Source organism: Ziziphus jujuba, chromosome 11 (genome assembly GCF_031755915.1).
Source record: "Ziziphus jujuba cultivar Dongzao chromosome 11, ASM3175591v1".
Taxonomy (NCBI): Eukaryota; Viridiplantae; Streptophyta; class Magnoliopsida; order Rosales; family Rhamnaceae; genus Ziziphus; species Ziziphus jujuba.
The window spans coordinates 18,934,186-18,956,728 of NC_083389.1; the positions used below are offsets into that span (position 1 = coordinate 18,934,186).

A 22,543-nucleotide genomic window follows, 5' to 3' on the forward strand; every position below is an offset into this window, starting at 1 on the left:
TAATAAAGCATCCTAGCTACCATATATCATTGGTAACCAAAATTTGGTAAACTAAGTAATTTGGTGAATACGATATTATTTCTAAAAATTTACTCTATAAGTAATCCTAATTAAGAAGACGCACTTGACCTTCAAATATCGAGATTAGATCTAATTAGTCATAACTGCTCCAAACCCACTTCAAAGTCAGCACCCAAAGCCAACAACATTATACATTTTTTTTTTTTTAATATCATTCTTCCAAAGCATGAAAATCCCCAAAAAAAAATTTTTTTTAGCTAGTTTTTTCTCATAAAAGAATTTCTTTGGAGGACCACAATGTGGCACTTTTTCCACCCTCTTTCCACACCACGTGGGTGTTTTTATCTTTGTGAAAAAATGAATTTCATAAATAACACGCAATGTCTGCCGCATAGCATATGTAATATTTGATTGACCAAACACTTCAAAAAGACATTCCTATTTTTTTTTTTTTTTTACTTTTTATTTTTTAAAAGAGTGTCAGTTTCCAATTCCAGGCTTTTCAAACTTTGAAAAAGTGACTTTTTATTGGTGAGAACATATTGATCATTCTCTCTATATAAACCAAACATATTCTCCTCCTCATTCCCTCACACACACTTGCAAATATATTTTTCGCTTCTCAGCAAGCAATCACTACCCAAAAGCCAAATCTTAATTTTATTCTTTCTGTTCCCTTCTACTAGTTCAAAACATCAAACATCTTATTAGCATTATTCTCTCGTACTATACGAAAAATCATTAACAAGAAAATGGGACTTTCAATTGAGCAGAGTCGTCTTCTTCTTTCCAAGATTGCAAACAGCGATCGACACGGCGAGAATTCGCCCTATTTTGATGGATGGAAGGCTTATGACAGAGACCCTTTTCATGCAATTAAGAATCCTGGTGGTGTTATCCAGATGGGTCTTGCTGAAAACCAGGTTGGTTTACATTATTACAAGGAGTTTTCTACGTGTATATATATATATATATATATATGGTTTGCATGCAAACTAAATGTGTATGCTTCTTTTATTGATTTATTTATTTATTTATTTTGTTCAGCTTTCTTTCGACTTGATTGACGAATGGATTAGGAGAAATCCTAAAGCATCCATTTGCACTCCTGAAGGAGTAAATGAGTTCAAGAACGTTGCTATCTTTCAAGATTATCATGGCTTTTCCGAGTTCCGAAAGGTGAATGCACACATACATATATATATATATATATATATATGCATGTATACAATAAATATAAACATATATATATGAAGAAGAAAGAGTTATCATGAGAAGATACGTACTTTTTTTTGTGATTAATTAGTATTGCTAATAAAAATTAGCATTTTTTCTGTTCTATATATTCAGGCAATTGCTAAGTTCATGTCTCGGGTGAGAGGAGGAAGAGTCACATTCGATCCAGAACGGATAGTGATGGGTGGTGGAGCTACCGGAGCAAACGAGCTCATCACCTTTTGCTTGGCTGACCCCGGCGATGCCTTCCTCGTTCCCTCACCCTGTTATCCTGCGTATGTACTCTCTCTCTCTCTCTCTCTCTCTCTCTCTAATATATATGAAGTTTTTTCTTAGTTAGGTATCTGTCATCCGATTATATATAACTTACTTTTACCTACATATATTCGTAACTTATATCATCCAATATAAGAATTTTAAATATATGTTTGCCTACATTTTTTTACTTATGAATTACTTGAACACTCTTGTTAAGTTTGAACATTTCAATTCTAGCTAATAAGAGTACACCTCCAACCTAACTCTCTATTTTGAATTTCGTCCTTCGATTCCTTGTGGGTTTGGAATGAAAAGGAAACCGTATGTACAATTTTTTTTCTGTTGTTTTAAATCCTTTTTCTTTTTTTATATGGTATTGGTAAATGTTTTCAACTTAATTCAACCCAAATTAAGTGATAAATGCGAATGGACTTTTACCATTCCAAACCGTTCCCCCAGGGGACTAACAAGGAGGGTTTCACAGATGCTTGCAAATCATGGAAGAATACTATTTCCCTTTCTTCTTTTCTTTTTTCTTTTTTTTTTTCAATATTTGGGTCGGAGACTTTTCTGTATTTGGAGCTGGACTAACTGTGGTCCTTAGACAACTTTAGTAATATAATTAATCGTTCAATAAGTTGGGTCAAAGTTATAAATAAAATTGCTGAAGATTTAGTGGAACAAAAACACTAAAATATATTCCAAATTAATTTTTGCTTTTGGTGGACCTTATTGGTATATATATTGACCTACGCAACCAAGAGAAGATACCACTTAAAATTGGATTTAAAAAGCTTAACGAAATTAAATTCTAACACGTGCAATTTAACAGCTGGATGTTTGGACAATTTCCATTCTTTAAAAGTCTTCAATCTTTACCAATTTGTCTAAAAAATTAATATTCCATACCACCTGCCTCAATATTTGAGTCTTTCACAAACCCCCTCAATTCCAAATTCAAGTCAGCACCTGCTCAGTGGGCAGCTAGCTAGCCAAAGACTTTATGTTTGAATTATTATTCCTTTTCTTTGTACAAGATATTTCTGGACAAGTTGATAAAATTATGCTATAAGTATTTTTATTATTTTTGTGAGTTTCACTTATGGGATTTTTATCTATATATTGGATTAATTTCAGATTTGGAAGAGACTTGGGATGGAGAACTGGAGTTCAAGTGCTTCCATTTCATTGTCATAGCTCAAATGGTTTCCAAATAACCAAACAAGCATTGGAAGCAGCATATAATAAAGCCCAAGAAGAGAACATCAATGTCAAAGGATTGATCATCACAAACCCTTCAAACCCTCTTGGCACCACCATTGATAGGGACACTCTCATCAGCTTGGTGAGCTTTGTGAATGAGAAGAACATCCACTTGGTTTGTGATGAAATATATGCAGCCACTGTCTTCAGCTCTCCTAACTTCGTCAGCGTCTCCGAGATTATACAAGACATGGAATGCAATCGGGATCTCATTCATATCGTTTATAGTTTGTCCAAAGACATGGGGCTCCCTGGTTTTAGAGTGGGGATAGTTTATTCATACAATGATTTGGTTGTCCAATGTGCTCGAAAGATGTCGAGTTTCGGGCTTGTTTCTTCGCAAACTCAACACTTGCTCGCGTCCATGCTTTCGGACGATGAATTCGTTGACAACTTCCTTGCTGAGAGCTCAAAAAGGTTGGGGAAAAGGTACAATATCTTCACAAAGGGACTTGAGCAAGTGGGGATAGCTTGCTTGAAAAGCAATGCTGGGCTCTTCTTCTGGATGGATTTGAGGAGCCTAATGAAAGAACAAACATTTGAAGGAGAAATGGTGCTATGGAGGTTGATCATCAATGAAGTGAAGCTGAATGTGTCTCCTGGATCTTCTTTCCATTGCTCGGAGCCAGGTTGGTTTAGAGTTTGCTTTGCGAATATGGACGATGAGACTGTCGAGGTTGCACTCAAAAGGATTCGAGCATTTGTTTGTCAAGGAAAAGAAGGAGAACAACAACAGCAGCAGCAGCAGCAGCCGCAACAAGAAGCAGTGAAAAGTAGCAGCAAAAGATCATGGAAGAACAACCTTAAGGTGAGCTTTTCATCAAGGAGATATGAAGAGGGTGTTATGTCTCCACATATGATGTCTCCCCATTCACCAGTACCTCACTCTCCTCTTGTTAGAGCAAGGACTTAATTCACTACTTAATTACCCGCTAATAAAAATAATATCATACATATGTATGTTTACGTATGTATGATGAATAGAATTAGTCTATAAGGTATCCAATAGAAGAAAAAGGAACAGGAAAAAAGTCTGTACGATCCATATAGATTTCTTTTCCCTATCTAGCTTTCTCTTGACTCATTAGCGATAGTTGCCAATTTATTTCCTATTTTTGTGGGTTACCTAAGAATTCCTTTTTTTTCTTCTTCTTCTTTTTTGTTGGAATATTTGTAACCTAGTCTTTTTGTGATTCATATCTTATATGTTGTCCATATAGGCCGGGCAACTAACCCTAGGGTTATATATCTTCCTTATATGTAATAGCATGATTGAAATAAAACTGATGTAATGATTTGTGTTATTATATATAATGAAATCAAAATATCTGGCTTTAAACTTACATACATGTATGGCAATTTTTTTCTTCTTCTATGTAACATGTTATGAAAATACAGTAACGATATTGAAATAAATTAAGGAATTAAAATTGAGATATATCAGATATGCATAATGGATTCACTATATTTACAAAATTATGCAAGTAAATACATGGTAAATTTGTTCACGTGAGAGTGACAAGTATATATATTTTTGTAAGTCTAATATATACAATCATATAATATTGGCGTGCCTTAAGCAAATTACGATAAAATATAATGCTTCACCAACAAAAAAATTAATTAAATAAAGTATAATGAATTGTAATGTATGATGTAGGAATGTGGTATAGCTAAATTACATCAATTAACGTAAAAAAAATTAATTACTTGTAATTAAATAATTTTTAAAAGTGTATATAAAGGTAAGTTCCTTATTAATTTGTTATTTTAAAACAGCTCCTTGATGATGATCTAAGCAAGTGGAATCTATGATTTAATTAAACTAGAATTGCTTAAGTTTTAAATGCTTATCTATTATCTGTCTTGATAAATGCCATTTGAACTTAAACCTAAAAGAGACTTTTAGCACTTGTAACATAAATATAATTATTTAATAATAATTTATATATAAATGACATGTAGGTTGTCGTATCAATTAACAAGTTAATACTAATGGATCAGAATCTCTCGTCATTTAAACTTTAAATGAGCTTTTGAGGATAGTGACACATGACATTAATGTGAAGGTTCATCTTTCCATTTTTTATTTTCTTTCTTTCATTTAAATTTTCTTTAATCTAATGGCATGCAGTAACTAACATATAAAAGGCTAAGATTCATCATTTCATTTATTTGTCAATTTAATTTTATTACCTTTTAAAATAAAATTCATCCTTTTATCACCTAAAAAAATAAAAATAAAAAACAGATAAGCCCTAAAATTTGGAAAGAATTTATTTTTTAAAGAATATATATTTATATTAAGGTTATCCAAACAGCAATAGGAGGAAAGACTCGTAACTCATCCTTGTTCATGAATCTGTTTCTAGAAGTTAGTAAAAGATGAAAACTGTTTCTGGAAACCATGGAAAAAAGGGCAGGAGATGGGGACAAAAAAAATAAATTGTAAAGGAGAAAATATTTCAGAATTATTGTTAAAATACGTTTAACCTTATTAGAGTTCTTGTTGGATTTTGCCTCTGACAATTTTTTTCCTTAGTATTTTTAAAGTTTAAAAAAAAAAAAAATGAAAACTGAAGCACAGGAGAAACGTGTAGAAGAAAAGCAGGAGAAGAAGAAGAAAAAAGTGCGTGTAATTTAGGGATCTCAATTCAGCCTATTTTGGGAGTATTATCAATCTATAAACTTTAAAAATAGTAATATTACTAAATGATATATAATATACAAAATATAATTAATTAATATATTTATATAATTTAGACAAATAAAATTTTTAAATGAATAAAAAATGAATAAATTGGATATTATTATATATCATATCATATCATTTAATGAATATTTAATAATTATAGCATTATTGCTCTAAAAAATATTAAAAATAAATTTTAACCATTGATAAAAAATATTAAAAATATTTAAGGGGTTATATTTAATTTAGAATTCTAAGAATTTTAAAAGTTTAGAAATATTTAATTTAGATTCTAAAGGAGTTCATACAAGTCTAATAATATTCAATTCAGATTTTGATAAATTTTATAAAAGTCCATTAAAATCCAGATGTATTCAATTAGTACTTTATAAAATTCTTTTAAAATCTAATAGTATTTAAAAAATCATTGATTCTAAAAAAATTTAAAAAATGATGAATTTTAATAGATAAATAATTTTAACAATAAAATTTAAAAATTTTGTTGAATTTTTATAAAATCTATAGAATTTCATAACAATCTATCAAATTTTTTAAAATCTATAATCTATTTTAAATCTATTAAATTCTAATTGAATGTAAAAACTATAAATATATATAAATATATAGATAGATTAATAAATAGATAGACAGCTAACGTGGAGATGATATGACATAAACGCAGGTGTACTTACATGCGTTGGCTTTCGGTGGTGAAACTTGAAAATAATGTATATGAAACAGACAAGGCATGCATGCCCACCCAAGACAATTCCAACAACCTGGACCACGACACTGCCTTTCTATGTATATCTATCCATTTTATATTAAATAATTCTATTCCTATATGCTAATTACATTTATAATTTATTATAAAATTAATAAAGGTGATGAGTACTGGAGGGTGAGGCATGCTGCGTGCCTAATTTGTCACCATGACTCAAACTCATTTGTAGGCCACGTTTCCACGACGCTGACATACGATCGACTCTTTCATCTTTGTATGGAAATCCTTCCATCGACTTGTCAATCTCCATCTTTCATCAAGAAATAGATAAAATTTAATCTAATCCGTCTAATCTAATCTATTTTTAATAATTTGGATTAAATTTTTATATTAATTGGATTGAATTAGGTTCAAAATATTATAAATTGTATAAATTAGATTGGTTATGAATTGGAAATATAAATCCAATTCAATTCAAATAATATATTATATAACTAAAAAATTATATATTTTTTATTTTTTTATTTTTATATATTAATTTTAATATATTTTTTTCATTTTTATATATTAATTTTTAAAAAAAAAATTCTATTTTTATATATTAATTTTTAATATATTTATATATATATATATATATATATATATATATATATATATATAATTTTTTTTTTTTTACATCCCTATATTTCAAATTCCAAATCAAATTATAAGTTGTAACCCTAAACTAAACATTTACCTTTGTTGCTGCCCACCACCAGTCCATCACCATCAGCATAATATATATATTGTTTTTACATCCCATCATATATACATATATATATATATATATATCTACATATATTGTATCCAATTGTTACTCATATATATATATATATATATATAAATGTTTAAATATAATTTATTGCTAATTTTATTGTTTTGATATTTGTATAGCTTACAGAATCAACTAAAATTAGTAAACCTATTAACGTTGATTGACTTATGATTTAACAAAATTTTAAGATTAAAAAAAAAGAAAAGAATTATGCATTGATTCTTGAGTGAATGAATTTTGACGAATGTATTATTTTACATTATTTGTTCTAATAATTTTAATTTGATTTTATAAGAGTGAGATGATGACATTAATGTTTGTTGTTTAATAAGTGCATGATGTGTATCATTTGCTACATTTTCTTCTTTATTTTTCATTGTAGACTATGTTGTATTATTCTAATTGTATTTTAGGTTTGGATAATTATAATTTATTATTTATATTGTATATTTAGAAATTTTTTTATTTGTATTATATATTTATAAATTAGTAAGTTTCAAACCGATCAACCAATCCAAACCAAACCGATCATAAATGATTTGGTTTGGTTTGGATTTTATACTTTAGTGGTTTGGTTTGGATTGTAAATTAGAAAAATCGATATGTATAGATTGGATTGTATTTCAGTTCAAAACCGAACCAATCCAATTCATGTCCATCCCTACTTTCGTCCTCTTTTGTTCTGATATATATTCACACACACACACTCACTCACAATATAAATCAATAATTAAGGTGTCACGTATAGCATTTATTGCATCATTATGTTTCCTAGAGATCATAATAACCTAATTATGTATAGCGGATAATTTTACAATTAAGGATATTTTTTAAGCTTTTAGATCTCTATTAAAAAATTAAAAATCATCTAAATTTGAATAATAGAATTTATTTTACTCAAATATATAGTTCTTTTATATCAATGAATTTATATGTGACCAATTAATTTAATTTTAAATTTCAATTTTTAACATGTCAAAGATTAAAATTAGAATAACAATGCTAAATTGAGATCATGCTGTATATAGAGTTCATGCAGAAATAGTCTAATGTTTTGACGATAATTTGAATATGAATCCTGCACATCTTCAACATTGAAATAAATGAATAAATATATTTGTCCAGCTTATGTGCGACCAATTAAATCATGAGTCCATATTTATTTCACCTGGATTTTATGCAATCGGTTGCAGATGTTGGTACAATTAAATTTTATACATATAATGTGCCACATTCATCCTTATTAATTATAATAAAACATATAATTGGTACAAAATTAATACTCTTAACATAAATATATATATATATATACATATAATTCTACTATAATAAATGGCGTGGCCAATATCAGCATCAATCATAGTTATGTACTGTACTTTATCTATAAATCACATTAATTAAAAGGTGATTACCGAAATTATATATAATTAACGGGCATCATAGGAAAAGTTTATCTATATATATATATATATATATACACATATATATATATATATATATCCTTCTGAAGAATGGAAAACTAAAGCCTTCCAAGCTGCTTAATGACATTCAGGAACAATATTAATGAACCTAACTAATTTGCGTATTAATTATTAATGAGGAATATGAGTAATGGAGCACTAGCTATAGCTACTTGAATAATGTAAATGTGTTATAATAATAATATATTGATGTGATCTAGAATTTTCCATTTGGCCAAGAAAGTGCTTTGCGTGGGATGATGATTTCATCAAATTGGGCACTCTGTCATTGTTTGTGACTTGTGAAGATCACCATTTTTCACAAAACTAGTGGGTGGTAGATAGATGACAATATCATTAGTTTGATATGGTTGCCTATATATGTTAAAAAAATGTAAAAAATGTATATATATATATATATATATAGATTTAATACAGTAATAATGCAATAAAGATCTTATAACAAATATTTTATATAACAAATTATATTATTTAAATAATGTGATATCATTTAAATATTATTTTTATTTTTGAAAATAACATATAAATAAGAAAATAACAAATTAACAACCCATCGAATCATTTGCATGAGACATTCACGATAATTATTATAAAACTTGATTGAATTTTTATTATTACTTGATTGATATTTTTTTTTTCAATTTGGCAATTAATATAGATTATGGTTTACTAGGATGCTTTAATTATAAAGTTTTCATCATGCTTTTACCATATCAAAATTTGATATATATATATATATATATATATATACACACAAAATTATGCTCCATCAAATATCTTACATTGAACACCACCACATGGCTTATGAGCGATATATGATTGTGCGACGAAATTGGACATAAATATAAAAATATAAATATGTGGAGTGGAATGGACACGTTTTACAGCAACTATATGTAAATATACATATATGCATGTGCATATGTGTGCATATATATATATATATATATATGTATGTACGTATATATAGACATAGATGACCCACGATGAAACATATGCATATCTTCTGCTGAATATTTGGTTGGCTGGGGCTGGGCTATTGAACCTCATCCTTCCGTCTGAGAAAACCCAAACCGACCAACGTTTTGTTGTACCAATTTGTGGGCATCACAGACCATGCTGTGGTCAACGTCTTCTTTTTCTTCTTGGCAAAATCTTGCTCTTCTGCCTCTTTGATTAGCTACGCTTTTCTTATATATGGTATATATATGTAAAATGTTTGCGTGATTCTGAAAAATTTTGCTATTAAACACACCTTCCTTCATTTAATTGGCCTTCTACATCTAATAACCTCATCTCATCATGATTAACAAAATGTATCCATTTTTTTTTCTTCTTTTTTTTTTTTAAAAAAAGTAGAGGTATGTTATTAACGTACATATATCTAAATTTTGACCCAATATATGTTATATCTGCCTAACTCTTACATATGTTAAATCCGTGGCAAAAGGTCATTTAATTAAGTTTTATGCGTTATATGAGTTATTTAACACAATGCTAATTTGTTGATTAGGTACGTCAAAGATGGTAAAATGTTGAAGCTAAAGATGAAAGGTAGTTAGCTTTAAACTATATTACTAATTAATTTAAACATGTTGATCATATGTATCCCAAAAAAAAAAAAAAAAAAAAAGGAATACGGTCCAATGCACTTCACTTTGTTTAGGGTATTAATTAGCTTTGAAATAAATATCTATATAATATATATGTGTGTGTGTGTGTGTGTGTGTGTGTGTGTGTGTGTGTATTACATCATGATTTTGACAGGGTTTGTTTTGTGTAAATTTTTAGTTCAAAATAGAACTCAAAAGGATAAAAGACGGTATAATTAGCTGTTAAAAACGAAACGGAAATAGGATAAATCTTTACCAGAATAAAAGTATAATATATACCTAATCTAAGTTACATATAAAGTAATATTCGTTCTATAATATTCCTTATATTGGTGTTAGAGATAATATAATTGTTTCTATATGAATAAGATGTTAATAAATTATTTAAAATTAAAAATCTAATTGAGAAAATAACAATTTTTAATGACATTTTTATACTATTATTTTTTTATATCTCTCGTTATAATTTGAAAGATAATTTTTAAAAGATTAAAAATTATATATATATATATATATATATATATATATCGTGTTAAAGTATTTCTTTTAATCCGAAGATGGATCATTTATATGGGTTAAGTAGGTGAAAATCAACCCTTCACACAGGCTCTAGAGTGCTTGCTTTATGTCTTTCTTTGTTGGTCTTCAGCCATCCTCTTGAATTACACGGGAAAATATAAAAATATTCAAAACGACCAGATCCAATTAATGCACAAGTATTATATGCTTAATTAGGACAATTAATTCTGTGGTCTCCAAAGAAATATTCATATTAATTTGACATATATGGACATGTAATTAAATTATTGGATGATTATGATTAAAGCTATTTGATTTTTCTTTCTTTGCCAATTCTAACTTTGGTATTGATAATTCATCAAAAATTTCAGATTAAAAGAATTTACATGTTGTTGGACTAACCTACTAACAAAGCCTTTGTTTTCTCTCATGGAGGTTCTTAATTCGAATTCTCTCAATCAAATAATATTATAATAGAATAAAAAATAATTTTATGTATTCTGAACATGCATCTTTTCTTTTCTTTTCTTTTTTTGTTTCTGGTTTTTAATGTAATTAAGTAGTGGTCAAGAAAGAATATTTGTATGGTCATAAATAGCCGTCTATGTTCATAAGTGGACACTTTTAAGTGTACTGAATAGAGGTACACATGCATTAGCTTCATTCTTATCACATGCATTTAATAATTTAATTAGTCACACTTTCAAAATTCTAATAATTTAGGCGTCTTACATGTGGATTACATCAAGTTAAAGCAACAAAAAATTTTGTGGATTTGAGAATCTTCACACCACCACAACAATCCCCCAAAAAAAAAAAATAATAATAATAATAATAATAAAAATAAAAACACACACAAAGAAATAAATAAAAATATAATAAAATAAAATTTAGCTCTATTAATTGTGTATACCAAAAAAAAGGGTATATACATAAAAACCTTTAAATTGAGAAAACAAGTGGCCAGAAAAGCTTGAAAAGATCCATAAAACATTCAAACAAAACAGTATTCTCATAACAGAAAGTTCCGTTAGCAAACTTCTTCCTATCCAACCAAGTTGTGCTATGATGAACCTATTAGAAAAGAAAAATAATTTAAAAGACAAATGAAATGATTACTTAAACCGACCATTTTATCCATGGGGACCATTATCTTTCTGTTTATGCATATATGAGACGGACAATTCAATAAGACCCACAAATCTTCAAGGATGATGAGCCTTAACTACATTTACAAACACCAGCTCATAAAAAGAGAGAAAAGACAGTCATATCAGAGAGGGAAAAAAAAAAAAAAAAAAAAAAAAAAAAGTAGTAAGTAAAACATCCATCTGATCCCACCATGAGCTCAAATCAGTGAAATCATGGACTATTCTCTATCTTTTTCAAATTCCCAGGCCCACAATTTTTTTCTTTTTTTCTTTTTTTTTTTTTTTTTGGCCCTTTTTTTGGGGTGTCGTTGTATTCATAGCTCGTACCAATTTTGAAGAAACTGAAATCCAATTTTTACGCCCAAAAAACAGGTATAAGATCTTTGGCACTTAATGTTGGAAAATCTTAACCCATTTGGAGTCTAGTTTCTCTCCTTTTCTTACAAGCATAAGAGGAGTGTAAAACAATATGAATTACATTTTGTGTTTTTTTTCTTCCAAACAAATTCCAAAAACTTATTTATTGGCTCTTCTACACACATTACTCAAATGTCTCTGAATATTTCAATGAGACATTAACCATCTATATACAAGATTCTCCAATATATCTCTTGGGATTTTTTCACTTGCCTCCTAATATTCTCATTGACAACGATTTTGATATTCTCTCTCTCTTTCTTTTTCTCTTTTTTTTTTTTTTTCTGAAGAAAGAAAGCTTGTTTTAGCAAATAACACAAGCATTTGGATTCTCTTCCATGCTTTGGACATAGTAATATGTGGTCATGTAGGGATTATATGATCTGTAATTCTTAACATGCTCGAACACAGGGTCTGCTGCTGCTGGTGGTGCTTCTTTCTTTTTCTCTTCCTCTTTCTCTTCCTTCTTGCCCTCCTCTTTCTTTGGCTGCTCTTCTTTCTTCGGTTCCTCTTTCTTTTCCTCCTCTTTCTTTGGTTCCTCTTTCTTTTGTTCCTCCTTCTTTGGTTCTTCCTTCTTTGGCTCTTCTTTCTTTGGTTCAACTGCTGGACCAACTGAGATTAAATTTGTTTGCCAATACTTTCGCAATTTGCTCGCTACAATCACCGGATCCACTGTTCCAACCACTGTTAGTTTCTTCTCCTTCATGTCCATGGCTATTGAATCAATGCCTGAAAACAATTGGAGAACATACACAATTAATACATAATTCTTTACTTTTTCAGCCAAATCTATTCAGATTTAAATTTTCTTGAGGGGAAAAAAAAAAAATTTAGCAAAACCGTTACTTGTTAGTGCTAAATTGATCCAGCAATGATATATATACAACAAAGTTAGCCATACTTGCCAGCACAATTTCTTGACAATTTCCACGTAGTCTTATAGAAAAGAGTCACTCTACACTTGTCAGTAAACACATCTCAATCAAAAAGATTACCTTATAGACAGATTTTAATATAACCATCTTGCTTATTTACATTAAAAGACAAAAAGAGACTTCCAGGAGAACGTTCATTCTTTTATTATAAATCTCTTGTTGTTTTTTAATGGTTTTCCTGGAGTTGTTAGAAATGAATAAGAACAAAAAGATCAATTTATAACATACCCTTGAAAGAATTTTTAAAATCATTATTTAGACCACAGAAAAAGAATTAAATAAGTTTCAGTTGAAACTTGAAAGAGCATCATATAAACAATTAAGATCTAGTACCTGAAAGAGTAGAAACTGTCTTCATAGCCTTCTGCTTAGCTTTGTCATCATGCAAATCCAACTTCAAAATGAATTTCTGCATGAACAAATCAATAGAACAACCAGATCTAATTCAGGAACTCATGAAAGCAATCTTTTTTATAATCACATAAAAACTAAAAAAGAGATAAAAGAAAAATGAACAATCTCTGTTCTAAATCTGAAGAACTGGTAGATTCTGAAATTTAACACATCATAGAAAGCAGAGCAATCTTTAACACAAAAGAAAAGAAACCCAGATGATGCATATATCCTTTAAATAAGAATCTGAGAAGAAATTTAGCAAAACCCATCAGTTATCAGTCTATAGATTCCTTAAAGAAAAAGAAAATGAAAGAAAAAAAAAATAGAGAAATCCAATAAAGTTGTGGAAGAATCAAACCCAAAAGAGGAAATAGTGCTATAAAAGACTGAACTTCAGAAAATAAAAAAGTGAGGGAATCACACCTTCATTATCATGGTTTTCTTTTAATCTTTTTTCAGAACTAAGCAGAGAAAGAGAAAAACCAGAAACTTAGAGAGAGTTTGAAATGGGGGAGAACAGGGGAAATAATAGCAAAAGGACGGAGGGTGTTGAAAAAATAAAAAATAAAAAATAAAAAATAAAAAACAAAAGAGAGAGATAGAGGCCAAGAAGAAATCGAATAATGCTTTGTTGAAAAAGATAGAGGAGGATTGGAGTTGGACACACTAGGTACCAGAAAATCCGAATCAAAACAAGAAATGCAGAATAGGAAAGAGAAAGTTTAGAGTGGAGGGGAAAAAAAAGGAATTGAAAAGGGTACAGAGAGAGAGAGAGAGAGAGAGAGAGAGAGAGAGAGAGAAAAGAGAGAAAGAGATTTTGTGTGCACGAAGGTGTTGATTTTTGAAGAAATTAAAATTATGAGCAAGTCCATGGTCCATTTGGAACATGAAAACCAAAGTCTCTTCTAATTTCTGCATAACGGTCACGCGATCCATGAGGGACGTTTATTACACGCTTATTGGTTCTTCGTTGTGTTCTATGTAGACATTTTTAATATGGGTTTTTTTGTTGTTTTTTGCTTTTAGTTTAATCGAAGTTTATTGATTTTTTTTTTCTTTTAATCTAGAAATGCGAGAATTCGTATCCGGATCATTGTACCAGAAAATAGTGCATCGACTTAATGGGATGATTTAAAAAAAAAAAAAAAAACTATTGGGAATTGTAAAAATTAATGGGATCCGGTTAACTTTAAATTTAGATGAAACCTATGCAAATAATACTAACCTCAATAAGTATTTTATATGTTTAAATAGAAATATAACAAAGAACAACAACCCTCTTTATCCTTCTTTACCCTAAAAATGAAATGAATTCTACCAAAAATAAATTTCATCTACTTAAAACATATAGAGCGGTTGATTGTTTATCACTTTATGAAGCAATGTAAATGGGTTTTTACTGAATTTTAGGTTAAAGTTGATTGGTTGTATGTATTTATAACCGAAAATGAAAGTGGTAGAGGCATGTAATTGTTTATGTTGCATAAATAATGTAAGAGAGGTAGTGATAAGATTGGGTGATATGAGAAAGATGAGGCCTAAATTCATGGATATAATCTCTAAAGTATTGCAAAATTTTGACACCTTTGAAAACAAAATTAGTTTGAAATAGATAATGCATGTTTGAATGAATATAAAAATAAGTGAAATATAACCTTTAAGAAACCAAAATTACACATCGAAAACTTTATTTAAGGAATTTAAGATTATATCATGTGACACAAATAGGTATACGCTATGAGTTACAATTGGAGCAACAAAATCTTAATATAAAAATTTCCTTTTGTAGAAAGTTTATATTTTAAGTTATTTTGATAGTTTGGTTTTAATGCAAACTATTATTGCTTTGTTATTTATATCCAAATCAATTTATCTTTAAGATACAAAAGTTTCTCAACTAGAAAGAAAGAAATAGAAATATATACCCACTTACATAACTCTATATTTTTCTTTCTTCCTTAATGGTTCTCTAAACATTCCAATTCTTCTTCTTTTTATTTTTTTAATATTTTAGGATTATGAGAATTTAAACTTGTAGTCATTGTTTTAAAAAAACAACTGTATAAAAAAAAAAACTTAAGTAACTTAAATCCCTAATGCCTAAATAATCAAGAATAATTTGGGCTATTTATAAGAATTTAGAACTAGTAATTGAATTTAATTTTATGATTTTCAGGGGAAAATGGTTAAAGTTATGTTAATATCTTTGTTGATAAGCCTAAACTATTTTTTCTTCAAACTTGGATTTTCTGTTTGTTTTTCTTTTATCCTTGTATATTTTTGCTTTTTAAAAAATTGTAAATATTTAACCACACATATTTTATTTGAATTTACTTATATCTAAAAATATTGAATTGATAAAGTGATTATATTTTATATAATATATTGACAATTTATGATTAGAATTGAAAAACAAACATAAATAAATATGAAAAAACTAATAAGTAGAAGATTGTAATTCTTTCCCTTGGCCTTTTCTTTTTCGTTCTCCTAGGATACTTTTTTTTTTTTTTTTTTTTTGTTTGGTTGAAAGTTTTCCTAGGATACTTTTTTTTACTTATGGTTTAACTAATTAACTATGTTAATATATATTTACAAGGTCTTGTAAACCTAGGATCCTAATTTAACTCTTCTAATTTGATTGATGTAGTTAGCTAGTGAGGTTTTAAGCTCTCTATTTTTGATAAGACAACCAGGATGGTAGGCACCTATATACCTTAAGTCCCATCCTACTTACTTTAGCTTATAATAATAGATAGCCATTATTTCTAAATCCTACTTAAAAACAAAAAGAAGTAGGAAAATAAAATAATATAATTTATTTTAGTCTTAGAAAATATAATTACATTCACGGCATTAAACATATTTATTCAACGGGACAGAGACGGCCAACCCATTTCTTATTCATAAGTAAATGTCATTTTATTGGATAGACTATATCACAATTTGCATTTCATCTGGAAGACCCCAAAAAAAAATATATATATTTTTTTGTTTTTTTTTTTTGTTTATCACCTATAATATTATGAATTAATTTAATAGGAAACAATAAATTAAAAGAGGCAATGTGATTGTTTCTCTTAGATAGGGGCTATTGAGCTAGTACAAAAAATAAAATGTAATAAAATTAAAAAAACATATAATATTATTTATCTTTTTTTTTTTAACTAATTAATAATAAAAAAAAACAAATATCTAAATAAATTTGAAGAAAAGACAGATAGACATGTAAAATTTTCACCCCATCACGTGTATTTGGTTTTAACCTTGTCAGATGAATGATAAAGTTCTGCTGGAGGAGGCTAGTGGGACCAATGTGGGTCCCATCAGTTGGTCAATCATTGTCCAATGTGTTAGGTTGGAGTTGTCCCGTGGCGCGTGAAGTGACTTACCCTCCGGCTGCGATCCATAAAAGGTGTTAGTTAGACGTCACATTGGGCCAAAAGGGAAGAGTGGAGTGTGGGTCCCACACTATGGTCAATGTCAAATACATCTGCGGGTTTTTCACAATCTGAGACGGCGGTGCATCTTGGCCGTCAAATTAGAATGCCGCCGATTGTGTAATCCTTCTTGATATCGACACGTGGCATGCCTATCGGATTGCCACTGATTCAGCACCACCAGATTCTGCATTCATTCTCTTTTGAGGGGTTTGAAAGGTGGGTCCTCAAGATTGCTAAAGAGGAGTCATAGGCTTTATGGCTCGGTGCCGCCAAGCTCTTTGCCACCCCTAACTTGAAAGTCTCAAATGCCATCGTCAAAACCCTTTTTAGTGTTTTTTATCTCCCTTTTTTTCTTTTTTTCTTTTTTTCTTTTTTTCTTTTTTTCTTTTTTTCTTTTTTTTTAAATATATTATATTTTCCTCACTTTAGAACCGCAAACTAAGTATTTTTTTAATATATATTTTTTTAAATATCAATTAAAAAATATTGAAATTTTCATTGATGAAAAACCAGTTCTTTTCCATAATGTAATGTCAATTTTTTTTTGTTTCTTTTTTTTCTTTTTTTATTTTTTTCTTTTTTTCTTTTTTTGGAAAGAAGAGCTACTTGACAATTAATTTTTAATTAAATCATCAAAAATTAACTTGTTAGGTGTTGGACCCTGATTAATTAAAAATGTAATTACATAAATCGGAATGATGTATATATTTTGATAGGTCATATTTTATGTTTCTCTGCCTTTCTCCAAAGATGATTACTAATATGTATTCTAGTTTCTTAAAGTATATAAAAACAAACTTATATTCCATTTTTGTTACAAGTATTCTATATATCATTTTTCAAAATATTCACATTCAGAATTCTATCAAAATAATGATGTTAAAATAAAAGTTTGAAAAACCACTGTCTTCAAACAAAAAACATGAATCGAAAACTTGTAAACCAATGAAAAATTATTATCATTTATCCTCTTTTTAAAAAATCTATAAATGCCTAAATAACTTCATCTTTCTCCTCATAACATATCTACCAATAGCTATCGAACAATGTGATAAAGTATGATCTATTACATGTACATTATTATTATAAAATATATATTTTGAAATATATTATAAAATACATATTATGTGATTGACATCCATGCATGGTTTATTGTCACATGGATTACCAATCTAACAAATAAAATCTTTGTATTTTAGTGTGCACTTAGATAGCAAATATCAGTTGGAATTGCGAGTGCAAATATCACAGCTACTTTAGGAGAAATATTAGCCTTATATTTATTTTCTTTAAGATGCTTTCTAACATGTAACAAAAGAGAAATCCAAACTGAAGTGGACCACTAGGGCTGAGTGGCTGCACACTTAAATGACAATGTAAAAAAGAACTTGTATGATATAATAAAAAAAATTGTTCCCACAGAAACAAAAAATTAAGAAATTTCCAAGATCGGTGGCAGTGACACCATACCAGAGACTTGTTTGGAATCTCCATAATTGAGTCAAGGATGAAGTGCTGTACTCATAAAATGGTCCAAAATATTCATTCTACATTATTCTATCTTGATTTGCCACATTGGGTAGTGTGCTGTATATACAATTAATAAAATATAAATATTATATATATCCCCGTCGGAATTGATCTCTTGTTTTTTTTTAACATGTGAAGAACATTAGTTTTGCAGAGATACTTTATTGGGTTGTTCTTCCAGCACTGCAATATATGCCTATCCTCAACAAGTCAAATTACTAAAAGCGTAAACCCATTAACCCCTCATTCCACCTTTCATAAAACAACTGCAATTCAGAACTTAGAAAGAACAGTTGCATACTACTTGGCCTTGGTCTGGAAAGGTTTTCAACTCCAACTTTCAAAACAAACTGAACATTTCGTTTATATGCTTAAAGATTACCAAAATAATGAGGTATTTCTAGTTGGAAGTTCTGCAAGACTTATAATAAACACTAAACTCCAGTTATCCATTTCTGCAAGTGTAACTTCAGTCCATGCTGTACAGCCAGATTCACCTGTTATGAGACATAACTCCGTATGGTGAAGAATTTTTTTTTTTTTTTTTTTTTTTTTTTACTATCATTATATGTTGGTTGATTTAATAACAACGAAAATCCAAATAACTTTCACCCGAAGTAAGAAGTTGATCAAAAGCAGCATGTCTATCTATACACATCTCCAGCTACTAGCATTTAACTCTACCCTGATGTTGATGTCATGTCAGCAAGACTTGGCATACGTGAAATAACAATACATAAAAAGAGGGATGGTTCATGCTTGGAAATCCACCTGTTTCTAAAAGCCAACTTTGTACGTAATGTTATTTTTCCAAGTCCTTTTAGACCAGCCAACAAAACAACAGTGGGGGCCCAGATTTTGCAAAAACAAAGCCATCAATTTCGCTGGCTCATTGGGAACAATTTGCTCTATCTGTAGTTGAACATTGTTATTACTAATCACAATGAAAATTCAACAGAAATACTTAGTATTTTCATGGATTTGTGCTGAACCAATCAACTCATCATTTAATTTTACTAAATCTTACTTATCCAATCAAAATATGTAGCACGCACTGGCAAGCTTTTTGCAAGTGTTTGCTTATCCAGAATAGATGTTTTCTTTACAAAGATGGGATAGCTTGCCTTTCATTACCAAAAAGTAGAGGAAAAGCAAACTGCAACATTGAAAGGGTAAAGTAAAAGATTAAAATGAAAAGTAGGTTATATCAATGGGAATTTCCAACAGTAGTGTGATTATATGCAATGAAATTGCAAAAAAGTCTCTGAATAAACTTTCAGCCCATAGAGACATTCCCAACTTATTCATTGCTGAACATAAAATCCCAATTAACATGTAAGACATAACGTAATTCTAGTTAGGTATAAGAAAAGAGTTTCTTATAGTTAAGTTTAACTTTTAACTTAAAAGAGAGCAATACCAAAAGCTAAGCTAAAGAGAGGAAAAGTATGTTTTCGTTATTAGGAGCAAATGGTTCATAAAGCACACCTTGTTCAATTGTTGATCCAGTTAGGCTATACGTAATGAAAGCTTGCACAAACCATCTTATGCTTGGGGAGCTGGGAAAATGACAGACGGGCTGGCAAAGACAAACACAGACACATTTTGTGTTGCTATCCAACAGTGCATCAGATCTGGGTTAACATGCAAATTTAAATGCAACAGACAAAAATTATTGCAAAGTATCATTATCTGCTTGTTCTTATCAAACAAATCGTAAACAGCTTCAGGATTAGTTCCGTAATCAGCCTTCCAACGCACAGAATATACCAAACAAAGTTCCACTCAGAAAAATAATTGCCACAAATGGGATTTGAAGAATCACTGAAATTCCTCATCCATTCATATAGTTTTATACTCAAAGAAGTCCACTCAGAATCCATATGTATGGAAAAGAGGCCCACTTCATCACCATTAAATTCAAAATTACAAACCATTTTTTATTCCATAATACATACTCACAGCTATATACCCAAACTAAACTTGAGCTGGTATTACATCATATCCTACCACTACAAAGCCACAATACTACTGAGAGCTATTTACAGGTTCAAGAGCTTCAACAGTGACCACACTATTCCCCCTGATGACCTGCAGCGGTAGAAGCAACATCAATTGCAAAATGATAAATTGATCAGAGGGTCAGAAAACTATACAAGTTATAATAAAAAAATAAAATAAAATAAAACAATAATGGACCCACCACCATGCCTATATCAGTCTTCTCATTCCCATTCACTTCCACAGTGTTGTCAACCACAAGATTCATGAATTGATCAAACCCACGAAGTGTTCCAACAACCATCCGATTAGCATTTAGTTTGACTGCAATATAAACAATTTAAAAAAAAAAAAAAAAAAAAAAGAGAGAAATAGAAATATATATATATATAACAGTTTGATTCAGCATATCTACTTTACCACTCCAATAAATAGGTTTAAAGTTCAAACTTGTCCATTTTCGCTAGATTTTCTCAACAACAAAATGCGGGAATACAGTGGACTGTAAATTAGTGGAAAATAGATAATCATCCAAAAATTAAAAATTAGAATAGCAACAGAAAAATGTGAGAACTTACTCTGGAGGTTCTTGTCCATGTACCTGCGGAAGAAGGGCAAATGTTAGGTCAAAAACAAACTCAAAATTAAGAAACAAAACACGACAGCGATAAAATAGTGTGACCAATTTAAACTGAGGAATAAATATATAGATGATAAAGCTTAGAGAGAGGTGAAGAAAAAAAGAGCTTACTTTTTGAGATCTGGAGGCTGACCTGACCTGCTCATTCTGTATGATTTTCCGAGAGATTTGAGAGGGGGTTTTCGGCGAAGATATTTGGGACAAATAGGGCAAAAACCAGTTGCTTTTGTCTTGACCAGAATAGGGTCAGAGAAGCCGGGAAAGAATTAGGTGGGAATGGTCAATATGGGCCCTATACTGTTCTATCTTGCAGCCTGGATTAAGTTTCCATAGGCCCAATTAGTTTTTTTTTTTATTTGACCATTATTTTTTTGTTTGACCATTAAAAAATAAGAAAAAGGACACTCCATTCATTGACCTTAACGATTCTAACTATTTTTATTAAAATCAAAATAAAATTAAGTTTTACCATGGATTGGATAATTTTGTTCTTTTGACCTTTTTTATTTTTTATTTTTAAGATTAATTACAATTTAATAGCTATCGATCTTTCAATTTAGAAGTTACAATTTAAATATTTAAATTTAAATTTTTTATTTTTTTTCAAATGAAAAAATATTAAAGTACAATTATCACTTAAATTTTTTATTATTTTTTACTCATTTTTTACTCATTTAGGTTTTTACGAAACAAACTTACATTCCTGCCATCTAGTCTCAGTGAATCTCGCTAAGATGGCGGGGATTAGAAGAGTGGAAAACTATGTGTATATATATGTGTGTGTGTGTGTATATATATATATATATAGTATTTACAATAATTTCCACCTTTTCTATGCTTGGAACACAACCTCCTAGTGAATCACTTGCCATCTAAACTAATCCCACTTGAAAAGAATGAGGAAATTGGTATTCCTGCTCTTTACATTGAGGCTTTAAACAGATAACATTTTTGACAATACAAGGTTCATTTAGAGCAAAATAAAAACCTTTTGGATCCCAAATACAGGTTCACAGAAAGTTTCAAGACCAAAAAGGCACCTGGACCGCGGGACAGTTCATATATTCCAAATCCAAAGTGTTGAAGCAATCATAACGAAAAAATCATATTATTATTGTCCACAGAATATTTATAGACAGTCCCACCAAACAGGCTATCTAGTTGCAGTCCATGAGGGGGCAGACAATGATTGAGAATTCAAATCTCCACGTGACTTGTAAAAATAAATAAATAAATTATTTTGAAAATGATCTAATTCACAAAAATCATGCCGCTACTTGGACTGGCAACATACCAAATTTAATATACCTAAACGAAGGATGACCAACCAGTAAACCATTTCATAATGCAAACAAAATCCTTAAAATTTGAGTTTTAACAATAGGTAGAATACTCATTTAGTCTTCACT

At 29.5% G+C, this 22,543-nt stretch overlaps 3 protein-coding genes across 5 annotated transcripts; 1 reads left to right on the forward strand and 2 right to left on the reverse strand.

Moving 5' to 3' along the window:
- Positions 1–596: 596 nt before the first annotated feature.
- Positions 597–4,121, forward strand: LOC107432945 (1-aminocyclopropane-1-carboxylate synthase 1). The gene is made up of 4 exons (XM_016044166.4): positions 597–944; positions 1,069–1,200; positions 1,372–1,532; positions 2,653–4,121. Exons 1-4 carry the CDS (start codon positions 774–776, stop codon positions 3,689–3,691), a joined length of 1,503 nt encoding a protein of 500 aa, XP_015899652.2. The 5' UTR covers positions 597–773; the 3' UTR covers positions 3,692–4,121.
- Positions 4,122–12,232: 8,111 nt separating this feature from the next.
- Positions 12,233–14,314, reverse strand: LOC107408392 (heavy metal-associated isoprenylated plant protein 39). Of its 3 annotated transcripts, XM_025069977.3 has the most exons (4): positions 13,944–14,314; positions 13,458–13,533; positions 13,095–13,144; positions 12,233–12,918 (listed from the first exon to the last, which is right to left on the reverse strand). In XM_025069977.3, exon 4 carries the CDS (start codon positions 12,899–12,901, stop codon positions 12,494–12,496), a length of 408 nt encoding a protein of 135 aa, XP_024925745.2. In that variant the 5' UTR covers positions 12,902–12,918; positions 13,095–13,144; positions 13,458–13,533; positions 13,944–14,314; the 3' UTR covers positions 12,233–12,493. The 3 variants fall into 3 exon arrangements, with proteins under 3 accessions (XP_024925745.2, XP_015871263.2, XP_015871262.2); XM_016015777.4 differs by lacking the exon at positions 13,095–13,144 and having other exon boundaries at positions 13,879–14,313; XM_016015776.4 differs by lacking the exon at positions 13,095–13,144 and having other exon boundaries at positions 13,944–14,312.
- Positions 14,315–20,260: 5,946 nt separating this feature from the next.
- LOC107432952 (probable small nuclear ribonucleoprotein G) lies at positions 20,261–21,381 on the reverse strand. The gene is made up of 4 exons (XM_016044176.4): positions 21,246–21,381; positions 21,073–21,095; positions 20,697–20,818; positions 20,261–20,584 (listed from the first exon to the last, which is right to left on the reverse strand). The coding sequence occupies exons 1-4, from the start codon at positions 21,278–21,280 to the stop codon at positions 20,522–20,524; spliced, it is 243 nt and encodes an 80-aa protein (XP_015899662.1). The 5' UTR covers positions 21,281–21,381; the 3' UTR covers positions 20,261–20,521.
- Positions 21,382–22,543: the final 1,162 nt, after the last annotated feature.

Coding starts and splice junctions, on each gene's coding strand:
- LOC107432945 (XM_016044166.4), top strand. CDS start 774: ATGGGACTTTCAATTGAGCAGAGTCGTCTTCTTCTTTCCAAGATTGCA. Junction 1,201..1,371: donor GCTTTTCCGAGTTCCGAAAG/GTGAATGCACAC, acceptor CTATATATTCAG/GCAATTGCTAAGTTCATGTC. Junction 1,533..2,652: donor CCCTCACCCTGTTATCCTGC/GTATGTACTCTC, acceptor GATTAATTTCAG/ATTTGGAAGAGACTTGGGAT.
- LOC107408392 (XM_016015776.4), bottom strand. Junction 12,919..13,457: donor GACAGTTTCTACTCTTTCAG/GTACTAGATCTT, acceptor AATTGTTTTCAG/GCATTGATTCAATAGCCATG.
- LOC107432952 (XM_016044176.4), bottom strand. CDS start 21,280: ATGAGCAGGTCAGGTCAGCCTCCAGATCTCAAAAA. Junction 20,819..21,072: donor CATGGACAAGAACCTCCAGA/GTAAGTTCTCAC, acceptor TTTATATTGCAG/TCAAACTAAATGCTAATCGG. Junction 20,585..20,696: donor AGACTGATATAGGCATGGTG/GTGGGTCCATTA, acceptor CTACCGCTGCAG/GTCATCAGGGGGAATAGTGT.